At 38.1% G+C, this 12,634-nt stretch overlaps 1 protein-coding gene across 1 annotated transcript in view; it reads right to left on the bottom strand.

The window, feature by feature from the left end:
• LOC306863028 (disco-interacting protein 2 homolog C) overlaps positions 1-12,634 on the bottom strand; it is a 113,718-nt gene that overhangs the window by 41,708 nt on the left and 59,376 nt on the right. The window contains exons 3-5 of the mRNA XM_079406177.1: positions 7,821-7,928; positions 5,801-5,926; positions 4,690-4,899 (exon numbers count right to left, since the gene is read on the bottom strand). Of these exons, the coding sequence (XP_079262303.1) occupies positions 4,690-4,899; positions 5,801-5,926; positions 7,821-7,928 (444 nt within the window). The remainder of the gene's footprint in view (positions 1-4,689; positions 4,900-5,800; positions 5,927-7,820; positions 7,929-12,634) is intronic.

The following is a 12,634-nucleotide window of genomic DNA, read 5'->3' as shown; positions in this document are numbered from 1 at the left end:
CACCTCGTCTCCTGCTTCATCACTAGCCTCCCTGCCTCATCTCCTGCCTCTATCATCAGTGATGAGTGTATGAGAAAACACCCAGCAGCTAGAGTGCTTACGTAAGAGGCTGAAAATAACTCACATCCAAACTCTGTCCCTCTTTCACTCTCCCTTTCTCTCTCTCTCTTCACCCCACCCCCCTGCTCTTCAGTGACACGGACACTAATGTGCTGGAGAAGGAGTTTCCTCAAAGCCCAGAGGTGCTCGTAGGAGGACAAATAAAAATGTCGTCTTGCGTCACGCGAGGGAACCTGCTGACAAATCTGCGTCACAGAGACAAGAAAACCCCAGACAAACACAATCCTTCTAGTCTGGAGGGATGGATAATAAATATTACAGTCAATTTTCATTTATTATTCTACTAAAATGTAAAACAGTTTTGATTAAATTACTGTTCAAAACATAGCCTATAAATAGAGTATTGTAAATTACTTGAGCAGTTTATCAAAATACCAATATACACTACCGTATAAAAGTTTGGGATCTGTAAAAATTATTTTATATTTTTGAAATATGTACACCAAGGCTGCATTTATTTGATCAAAAATACAGTAAAACAGTAATATTATGAACAATAATTACATTTTAAAATAACTTCTATTTGAACAGAAAGTTGAATTTTAAAATGTATTCGTGATGCAAAGCTGAATTTACTGAACTTTTGATTAAATAAATTCATCCTTGTTAAATGAATGTACTACTTTCTTTAAAAAAAAAATAAAAATAAATAAGTCTTACTGACCCCAAACCTTTGAATAGTAGTCAGTATTGTCCTATGTTTCAATGTGAAAACAACTTCAACGGTTATACACTAGTTAAACAGTAACATTTCAAATGTCAATGCAACTTACAACATTTAAACAAATAATCATGCAAATTTAACAGATAAATACACAGATAGTGACAACACACTGAGAGTTAAAGCAATAGTGCACACAGAAAAGATCATTCTGCCATTATTCACTTACCCTCATGTCATTCCTTTTTATTGGAAAAACAACTTAATTTCAGTCTGTTTCTCATATAAATTTATCATATGGCTTCTGAAGACTTGGAATATTGTATATGATTTGTATTTTGTACTGTTTACTTTTACGATGATTGTATGGTGCCCCTGGTCACTTTCATTCTATGGAAAAAAGCAGCATGAACATTCTTTAAAATTTCTTATTGGAGATTGGCTAAGAAAGACATAAAGGGTAAATGATGACAGAATTAAAATTTTTAAGTGAACTATTCTTAAAAAAAACACAAGGTCAGGAAAGAACAACAACGATAAGCACATAGAGACAAAGAATGGACATCTAAAAGCAGACTGAAAGCCTAAAAACAGCATTTCACACTTTATAACATAGTGTGACATATATATTTAGAAAAAAAACACAAGGTACACAGTCACTACTAATAGATAGACCAAATCTCAAATACAACAGAACAGTTGTCAGAAAGTTTCTCTCACTTATTCGTACATACACAGCAGAATTGACGTTTAGACACATCAGGTCATAAAATTTACAGCACATGACTCCAAACACAAACACACCGAGGGGCCCATCGTCCCCCAGACTCCAGATAGAACTACACGGAGGACACAGAGACGTTCTAGATGATCGGATGATTGGGGGAAGTGTGTGTGTGTGCATTGGGGGGCATATACTGACCCTCGGACTCCAAGGGCGGTGGCCAGAGAAGATCTGATCCAAACTCACAGGAGCGCCGCAGCGAGTTTCCATTCTCTGCTATGCCGAGCATAGTTTTCCTCTTCAACGAGAGGTGAGCGATCGGCCCTGGATGGGGAAGGGAGGAAGGGGGAGAACCAGAACCTTAGAGCCGTCCACTTCCTCGCTGACCGCAGGTATGGATGGGGCAGGAGGGACGGGAGCTGATGAGCCGAGCATGGACAGTGCCATGTTCCCAACAGAGTCCCGAGGACTCTGGATATCTTGCATGGAGGGGAGGGAGGACAGGGGGGGGGGGGTGATTGAGCTTTCCTAAAGGAGCACCCACAATGCCATGTTTCTCCCAACGGTACGAGACAAATATGGGACATAAGCAACAACCTGGGAAGCAGTTGCAGAACTTGTTCTTGGTCCAATGAGTTTATAAATGTCCCAAAGATCCTTGCTGTGTTACTAATATGCACTAACAATGTTCTGAGAGCTCCGAACACGACTGACTCTCTTGAGGTTGGTTGTCTGCTTTTAGATGGTACCACAACATTATCATGTGGGAGGACAAAAAGGAAGTGAGGGAGAGAATTGAAAGGCTCTTTTACACGGTAATCACAAGTTCCCAGTTTGCTGTTGGAGGCGGCACTGAAAGCTTGCCAAGATTGTATGTGTCATTGACCAATCAGAATATATTATGTGTCATTATTCACCAACCAATCAAACTTTGTTTCGTTTTTATATTTTTTGTCACTTTCAGAGTTGATGTGTCTAAAATCATAATGACACAAAATGATGTCATAATGTGTCTAGAATGAGCGTTTTCAGACACAGCAAATGTCTGCCCACCAATCACATTTATTTGTATTCATGGTTAGCCTATTTTATAGAGAAACAAATGTCTTTTTTTTTGGGTTCCTGCTGAACAAAAACAGCCTACATTGGTTTGCTGCTCTACATCTGGTCTTTTTAGATGGGTTTTAGGCAAACTAGCTAAACCAGCTAAGACCAGCTTGGCCAGTCTGGCAGACCAGGTAGATCAGATTAAAGACCGGTTCACACCTAGGACGATAACTGTAATGATAACTATAAATCTAAAGGTTTAATCGCATTTCGCTGCTTTCCAAAGTTCAAGCTTGATGACCTCTGACCTGCGAATTAGCATCATGTAAAGCGGATCGATAAGTCACAGCATGACCTCGTAACTGAATTAAAAGAACATCAATTTAAAACTGCAGCACTGCAGGAAAGTGGGCGTTTAGGTGAGACCGCTAACATAGTTATATTTATAGTTATCGTTCTTGGTGTGAATGGGCCTTAAAAAAGATTTTTAGCAGGACAGTGTAATTATTTACAACTTAGAAGCTTACTAGCATTGAGCTAAATCAGTAGCAGGCAACTTTTGCCAGTGTCTGCGAGTATGGAATAGCGCTTGTAAATCGTAAAACATTGCGCCTATAGTGCACTGTGTAAAATGCCTTTAAGAAGAAACAAAATGGTGGAAGGAAAAGAGGATAGAGTGATTCGAAACAGAGCAGGAAGGAGAATCGATACAAGAAAGGGAAACTGAGGTAGAACGATGAGACAACCAAATCGTGAGGGGAAATAAAAAGGAATATGAAAGGAGAGAGGTAACAGGACCGTGTGAAAGAGATGAGTTCCTTTCATCAGACATTAAACTGCTCCACAGGGCACTCCTACATCACATCATAGCTCTATTAAAACACCCTAGCTCATCACTTAGCCACAGTCTACAACTTCAAGCCCTCTGGATACAGAGGGTTTGTGAGGTTTTTGAAAATGAGGAGTCTTTCTTTCTATGGCCTCTGAGTGGAGGAGGGGAAAGTGGCAGTTAAACTCTTTCCTCTTCCTGCTGCCTTCTCTGTTTACATTTAAAATCAGCTGGATGGATAGATTTACCATCTGTGCAGCACTGGCTAGCCAGGACTACTTTAAACAGACAGAATGGGGAGATCTAATTGGCTCTGTGTTGAATGAATTGTCACCTCAGGGCCCAACAACAAGGATATTTTCTTCTGGAGCGGTCAGACCAGTAGATCTGTATTTGCCCTGCCTATATTTTATTAAATATTATATTTAATTAAATATACTTACACTTTTTTATTAACACAAGAAAAAAAAAAAACTGTACGACCGGTACATAAGGAATTAATAGGGTCATTAAAAGATCTTACCAATAAATTCTATTAGAATTATATAGAAATTATATAAATAATTTTAACATATATATTTTTAGCAGCAGGATTTATATGGGTTAGAAAGTAATGTATTTATATATATTTTTATTAAATGTGAAATTTAATACAAAATAAAAGTAAATAAATATAAAATATAAATAAACATTTAAACAAAATACATAAAAACATTTTTAAACTGTAATTTATATATTTTTTAGAAATGCATTTTTAAATAATTATAAAAAATAATTAATTAATTTACAATTATTTATTTATACTTATATTTATATAATAACTTCAATTCAACAATCAATTCTATAAATTCAACACACTTTTGCTGGAAAACAAATGGTTAAATTGACATGATTTAACTCATTATAACTGAAGCTGCAAAGACTATCACAAATAATTTGTACAACTTTGGTGACACAAATCATTAGAATTCACAACAACATCTAAATTATTGTGACAGTTTCGTCATCTGGCCCAAAAACTGGTATTGGACCATCCTTACTGTTGAACCGTGCACCTATCAGAGTCTACGGACAAACGTTACTGATTATTTCCTCTTGACAGACACAATTTTAGAGGAGATTAGCAGAGAATCATGCTGATGACGGCTAGCGTGGTTCAACAACAGCACAGATATACGATAAGGAGCAAAAGAACGTGCGGACAGTACACATAAGCGAGGGAGGCGGGGTATAGAAGCATGGCAGGAAGTGTGGGAGTGGTTGGCTGAGGGATAGATATGGAGGCAGGGCTTGTTGAGGTGGCGTTACCTGATTTGCCGACATGCGTTTGAGCCAGGACGTCAGCCAGGCGCCCGGCGGCTCCGCTGCCCCCACTCTGCGTCGACGATGAGGAGGAGGAGGTGGTGGAACCCTGGTGGATGGCCCGGCTGATCCAGTGCTCCATGCTGACACTGCCCTGGCTGGAGGTGGGGGTACCCTCACCCTGGCCGCCCTCCTCCTCCGAGCCGGACGAGGTGTCTGTCAGGGGGGGCAGAGAGGAGAGGGGGGAGAGGCCTAGTGAGAGTCACTCAGACCCACTCAACACTCAGCCCAGAAGGTGGACAAGTGCAATTAAAGTCAACATGAAAAGGGATTTGCAACCCATTGAAAATTCCAGAATAAAGTAGCAAATTCTTCAAGAAAATAATATGTAGAATGGGAATTAGTTATATCCAAGAGCAATTGTTAGGTTCATGAAAAGAAAGGGAAAAAATAACAATAACAATAATAAATGCTAAGTTATTTACTTATATTTTAGCAACAGGTTTTTATGCAAGAAAGTAATATATTTATATTAAAAATACAATTCATCAAAATACACAAATACATTAATTTACATGAATGTACATTAAGTTAATTTTAAATTCTTACTTATAACTATTAAATGAAATGTAAAATTATTTACAATAATTAAATGAACATTTTTTCATAATTAAATTTTTTTTGGGGGGGGGGGCAATAAAATTGGAAACTAACCACAACAAATTACAAATTCACAAATTTATGATTTTTGACTCATTCTGATGCTTTTTTTAAAAATCACAAATCATTCTCACAATTTCCAATAAATGAATTAGATCTTGAAAAGTGGGTGTTCAACAATGAAGCCTTTTAAAAAGGCTGCTTCTCTTCTTCTGATTACGTCAGTCGAAATAGAAAGTTGTTCAGAAGTGGAGCAAAACATTGGACCCCATCGACTTTCAGAGATAGAGACGTTATTCCAAATTTAAGTCTTTAAAGATTTAGAACAACACAAGGGTCACTAAATGATCACAGAATTGTCTTTTTTGTGTGAATTTAAGAATGTAAAAAGAGATTTATTTTTGATTTCATGTTGACTTTAAATGAACGATGATTTAGAATCAGGTGTGAAGCTCACCTGGGGGGGTGTAGGCATCCATAGAGGTCTGCACCACTAGAGAACGGCGTTTGGATGGCATGGGTACAGCCATCTTCCTCTCCTTGTTTTTGGCTAGTGCTGCCTGAACTGCTTCTGTGTGGACGTCTGCGTAGGAAAAAAAACGAGAAATTAAATGAAGGGAATCTGTATTAACTAGCCGCTGACCTCCAAGCTGGTGTTTACAGTGACGTGGATGAGATGAGTCTCTCTGGCTGATGGTCGTGAGAGTGTGTGACGAGAGCCAAGCCACCACCTCCAGCCCTTCTGTGATCTTGCAATACTGACTCATCTCAGTGTGTGTGTGTGTGTGTGTGTGTGTGTGTGTGTGTTTGTGTGTGAGAGAGATGACACCATGGCTGACTGTAGGTTGTACCCACGGCTGCACTCCTCACGCTGGCAGAGTCACAGCCTCTAATAATCCAAGCTGTTATTTGGACTCTCAAATGAGATACAGAACAACATATTCCATCAACACACTGACTGTGTTTGCACGCCCATGAATAATCCGATATGATATTTTCTCATATTCTGATTTATTTACTTTCCAAATGCAGTTAAAGGAAACTGAAAGAGTATGTCTTGATTTATTCATAATAGATGGTAATTACATGTAAACCACAATAGCTGTGTAAATGTCTTTTTCAGAATAAATACATAACCTGAATATAGAGCTTAATGGGAAAACGAGAAATATATTCTGCAATTACACTACCAATCAATAAAGCAATATTTTGAAATTACACTACTGATCATATTATAATGAAATAAATCTATTTCAAATAAATTCTACATATCAGAAAATCCAGAAAAAAACAGTTTTTAACATTTAAAAAAAAAAGAAAGTTTCTTAAGCACTAAATGAGCATATTATAATGATTTCTGAAGTATCATGCGAAGTATCATGCGAAGTATCAGCAGTCATTACTCCAATGAAGACTGGAGTAATGACTGCTGAAAATTCAGCTTCACTAACACAGTAGTAATTACAATTTAAAAAATATATTAAAATAGAAAACAGTTATTGCCTTTAATGAGCAATAAATGAGCATAAGACGACTTCTTTCAACAACGTCAAAAAAGCCCCAAACTTCTGAACAGTAGTTTATATAAGACGGAGCTTGACATAACCATATGGATTTGACTGGAGCTGATGATATTATTAGTTAATAAAAAAAAATTCCTCAGCTGTGTGGCCTTCACCTGACATCACCAGAAGAGGAAAGTGGCTTCAGGGACTGAGAAAGAGCAGGGACATTTATTAAGAACGTAAATATTACTGTAAATATGGTCCATTTTGATTCCATGTTGTCATTTAAGTAAGACAGTGGTTGAAGCCTGGTATGTGGTGTTCAGCGTTACTAAAAAATACAAAAAAAATGTGTATTTATTGTTGGGAAACTTGCCTCAAATCTACCATAAATCATAAAACCTCATTCTGTAATGAAAAGCTCAATTAACGCTGTGTCTCATCATGACTACTGAACCCTATTTTTTAATCTTTCATCTCTCTATTTTGAATGTGTGGCTGTCTAAAGAACATACACAACAGAGACAGATACAATTGTAATATGTACAGCTTATAGCAGATAACTCTCTCCCACGTACATATCATATATCAATATTTGTATATTTGCCCAGAGGGAGGAGGCCAGTGACATATTCAGGGATAAACAAATCCATAATCTGACACACAAACAAACACTCTCTTTTAAATTATTTATATACATATGTATATACTATATTTACATTAAATTTTTTATGGATTAGCCTGTAAAACGTCATGCATTTATACCATTATCATTTAAAACAGAGTTTTTTTTATTTTAATAGTAACAAAAATGATATTATTTCTTTCTTTTCCTTGATGTCCAAGTTTTAACCTATTTTTCATTAAACATTCAGATTTGCAATAATATATGGTAAATTTCCCATCGTTCCAGTGTAAGAATCGTGATGGATCACTCATTGCACTGCTGGAATAAACTCCCTGCTGACTCACCTGATCGGTAACGTTCATCACGGGTGCCGGAGGAACGTCTACGGTGGTATCGTGAAGCGGAAGGCGCCATGGGCGGCCGGCGCTCATGTGCCATGGATGCCTCCAGCCCTAAAGGATTCAGAGAGAGACAGAAAGAGAGGGACAATTACACGTCTCAGCCAGGGACTGATTTATTACATATCAACTTCATTGACCTCTTCCTGTAACACTCTCCCTCATAGCTGGGCTAAGAGATACCCTGATTTGTTCTCATTTTAATCAGCAGTTTCTTCTTTCAATTTCTCATTGGCAACCTTCTTTCTTGTCTCATTCTAAGTTCAGTGTAGCTTTTCTTTCTAACATATCGTCATCCTCTTTTTTTGGATCTCTCACCCCTTCAGACCTAATTGTTTGTTGTTTTCTAAAACAGCGGTAATTGAGTTGCACAATATATTAGCACTGACCAATAATAGTGTTTTTTTTCTATGTCAATATATAATTATGCTAAACAGTTTCTACATCATAATGTTTTATGATAGATTTCGCTTTGAGATGTAAAATTCCAAACAAAACAAAACAAAACACAAGCAAAACTATGGAAGGCCGTTTCTGCCACTGACTAAAAAATTAAAAAGGTAATTGCAAGTTTTTCTCTCACAATTCTGACTTTTTTCTCGCAATTGCGAGTTGAAATTTCGCAATTCTGACTTTTTCTCAGAATTGTGATATATATAAACTCGCAATCGCCAGTTATAAAGGCAGAATTGCGAGATATAAAAATCGCAGTTCTGACATTTCTCTCAGAATTGTGATATAAACTCGCAATTCTGAGAGAAAAAGTCAGAACTGCGATTTTATATCTCGCAATTCTGCCTTTATAACTCACAATTGCGATTCGCGAGTTTATATCTCACCATTCTGAGAAAAAGTCAGAATTGCGAGATATAAACTCGGAATTTAAAAAACAAGTCAGAATTGGGAGATAAAGACTCGCAAATGCAAGTTTGTCTCTCAAAAGTAAAACTAACAAAACTAAATACTAGCAAAACAAAAGAAAAGTAATCCAAAAACAAAACACAAAACAAAAGCAATACAGAAAAAATAGATCATTTATAAACACTGACAAACATAACTATCTAGTTATTGAAGGATAATATCTTATTTTATCCAATTTAAACAGTATATTCTTTTTCAATGGCAACAAAAGTGCAAAACATTTAAAGGGGTCATATGATGCGATTTCAAGTTTTCCTTTCTCTTTGGAGTGTTACAAGCTGTTTGTGCATAGATAAGATCCCTTGAAGTTGCAAAGACTAAAGTCTCAAAATAAGAGAGATATTCTTTATCAAAGTTAAGACTCTGCCACGCCCCACGTGGGGAAGTCGTGGCCTAATGGTTAGAGAGTCGGACTCGTAATCGAAAGGTTGCGAGTTCGAGCCCCCGGCCGGCAGGAATTGTAGGTGGGGGGAGGGAATGTCCAGCGCTCTCTCCACCCTCAATACCACGACTGAGGTGCCCTTGAGCAAGGCACCGAACCCCCAATTGCTCCCCGGGCGCTGCAGCATGGCTGCCCACTGCTCCGGGTGTGTGTTCACGGTGTGTGTGTGTGTGTGTGTGGATTTGTTCACTACTCACTGCTGTGTGTGTGCACTTGGATGGGTTAAACGCAGAGCACCAATTTCGAGTATGGGTCACCATACTTGACAATACGTCACGACTTTACTTAAAACGGCTCATTTAAACACACTCCCACATGTCTACGTCACGGAGTGGGAAGATTTGCAAAACACCCAAATGTATAGGCAATGAAAGAAGGCGGAACTATTATTCTGGCTGTATTATTGTTGCTGCCGCCGCCATGGCGTAGAGACGCTGTGTTTTGTTGTGAAAGCGAAAGTACTTTGTTTGGGCTTCCAAAAGAGGACACAACTAGAAATCAGTGGTTAAGTTGTATTTACAACACTGTTCCAGAACAGTTCAATCCAAATATTAGAGTGTGTGCAGCGCATTTTGCGGAGGATTATTTCCTGAACCTGGCAGGAGAGTAGCCTACAATGCTGGTTTGCTCAAGTGGGGCAATTCCAACTTTGCAAGGACAGTCTGACGCTTCTGACTCAGAGTCTGGAAGTACGTTTCTGCTATTGACTATTCAAACGCGAGTTTTCAGCTGTGTAGAGTAGCGCTTGTTGTTTGTCGTTTCTCCGATCACAAATGCAGACATGGTAATGTGATGCGTAAAAAGACAGTATAAGTCATTATAATTAGTAATTATGTCCCCAGTGGATGCAACAAATGCCTCGTTTATAATGGGTTTTATTGTTTTTGTGTCATCATGCCGGGACAAGTCATCACAATACGGTGAGGGGCGTAACATTTCCGTCTCACGCTTGAGGTATTCGGCCAATCACAACACACTGGATAGCTGGCCAATCAGAGCACGCCTCACTTCTCAGAACGATGAGCTTTGTAAAAATCGCGTTTCATAAAGGCGGGGCATAGAGGAGCAACAATAATGTAAAGTGTGTGGAAAATAATGTCTTTTGAACCTTAAACCGCATAAACACATTGCATTACACCAAGTACACAAAATAATGTTATTTTTAGCAGTGTCATATGACCCCTTTAAGTTAACCTTTCTATTTTTGTTTTGATGCTTGAGTTCATTTGGTTGGAAGTGTAAAATAAAATAAAAAATAAAACAATGCAAAAAAATATCTAATTATTTAAACATTGGCAGTCCTTTATAACTTTTTCTTAAGTTTTTTTGAAGAAAAATCAGTTTAATTCAGCAGAGCAGAGATTTTTCTGATTTTACAAATAACATTTTCAAATTCTGTGGAAATCTGTTGAGATTTCTGTGAGTTTTGTGGCTGCAGATTCCATGTGGGCCATATATAGACGATCCATATCTGCCAATATGTCTATGCCAGTGCAGCCCTGATTGAGAAAAGATAAAATATTTAATTCCAGGCACACACAGCAGCGATTGGTCGGCTATGACTCATATCAATGGCTCTTGTGATGAGCCAGCTCTGTTCTCTTCTGTTGTTCTTTGTTGTCTTGGATTCAGAGCGGAGAGCTTAGCACCACTCTGCTCCTCCTGGCAGATTTTAGAACACGTGAGACGACCCCAGGTTGCGCTCGGCGTTCCAGCCAAGAGCTCTGCGTGCAGGACGGAGAAATCAATTTTGGCCCCGTGCTGATATAGCCTAAGACACCAGCGGGTGGATTTATTCATTCAATAAGGCAGAAGGTGAGACAGCAGGTTAAGTCAGAATCATGCACCAGCTCATGCAGTGGAGGATGTGATGGTGCATTTCTGACTCAAGTACAATGAATACACAGTCTCTCTCCTACTAAAAAGCCGAGGGTTAACAGTCACTGATCAATACTGATTGGGTTAACGTCCAAGTACGGCTGTCATTCAGTCGAAGGCAGCCACGGAGACAATCTCTCCTCTGTGCTGGTAACCGGATGCTCTTAAAAACTAGGAGACACACACAATCATTGAGGAAGGTGTCACTGTGCCACGTTCCCTTGCTCCAGTACATAAAACGACAAGTAAACGCAAGTTCATGCCTTCACAGGAGTGTTAAATAACACCAGTTCCCGCAGGAATGGAGGCGTCGCGTTGAGTCTGGCGTATGCCGCTCTTCACGCCACAGTCTACGATACATGCTTTGTGCCCGAGCATGATGTCATATATTTTCTTTTTCACCGGGAGCCAGACTGGGAACATACGGGCTGCCTGTTGCTATGGCAACAGAAGCCGTGCTAATCAACAATGCAGCCAGACACGCCAAGCACAAATCAGAGACCTTCAAAAGTTACATAAATTCTTACCAAACTATAAAAGCAGCACTAACTTTTTTGGTAGGGCTGGGCGATACAGCTGAAAATATAATATATTCATTTTTTTTAACCATTTGAAGACATACAACTTGATATTTAGGCATTTACTTTGAATATGCCTTCAAAAAGGTGAATTTAAAATACAAAACAAAAAAACAGTAACAAAGCTTGTTTTACACATGCACAATGAATATAAATGCACAAAATGTATTTAAAAAGGCATGAACATTTATTTTTTTATTTATATGCACCATATAAAAATTATTCCAGAGAAGGGCAATATTTAAATATTTATCTATATATTTTATAAGTGTTTCATAAACATTTTTGAGTGATGTAGTAAATGAATCATTAAATCAAACTTTTCGATTCACTGAAATGATTTGAATTCATGGAACACACATAGTTTCAAATCACAAAGCAAGAGATTATGAAACTTGTTTAAATATATCGTCCTAAATACCTGTCTTGGAAAACTGTAAAAGAGAAAAAAAATCATCTAATCTGGAAAAAAGCACAGTTCTTCTTAAAGTGTTCTTTGACACGAAGCAATTACTCTATGGAGCTCTTCATTTTAATGATGCCGGCATTCTTTTAAAGACTAATGACATCTGAAGCCGGAGAAGCTTGATCAGCAGTGACTCTCTGCATTTATCGATAATCTAAATGCAAAGTATTTACTTTAAGTGCACTTAAACGAGTGACCAGAGTGATCAACTGAGCAATCTCTTATTGAAAAGCAAAACTGAACATTTGATCTTTTTCTCCCACTAATATTCATAAGAAGGGGTTGTTTCAGTTCAATTAAACGAGAGAAAAAAGTTCTAAGCACCTTTTATGAAGCTCTTGAGAAGAGCTTAGAGGAGCCTCTTAATTCTGGTGCCTACAGTCACTTATCAGCTCATTTTAAAGCAGCACTAATGAAAAAGCGGCAGCCGGCCTAGGTTATGGATGGCCTTGCTTTCCGAATAAGATTTTCACAG

The sequence above is a fragment of the Barbus barbus genome (assembly GCF_936440315.1).
Source record: "Barbus barbus genome assembly, chromosome: 44".
NCBI classification, from domain to species: domain Eukaryota; kingdom Metazoa; phylum Chordata; class Actinopteri; order Cypriniformes; family Cyprinidae; genus Barbus; species Barbus barbus.
This window is presented reverse-complemented; position numbering and strand designations above follow the sequence as displayed.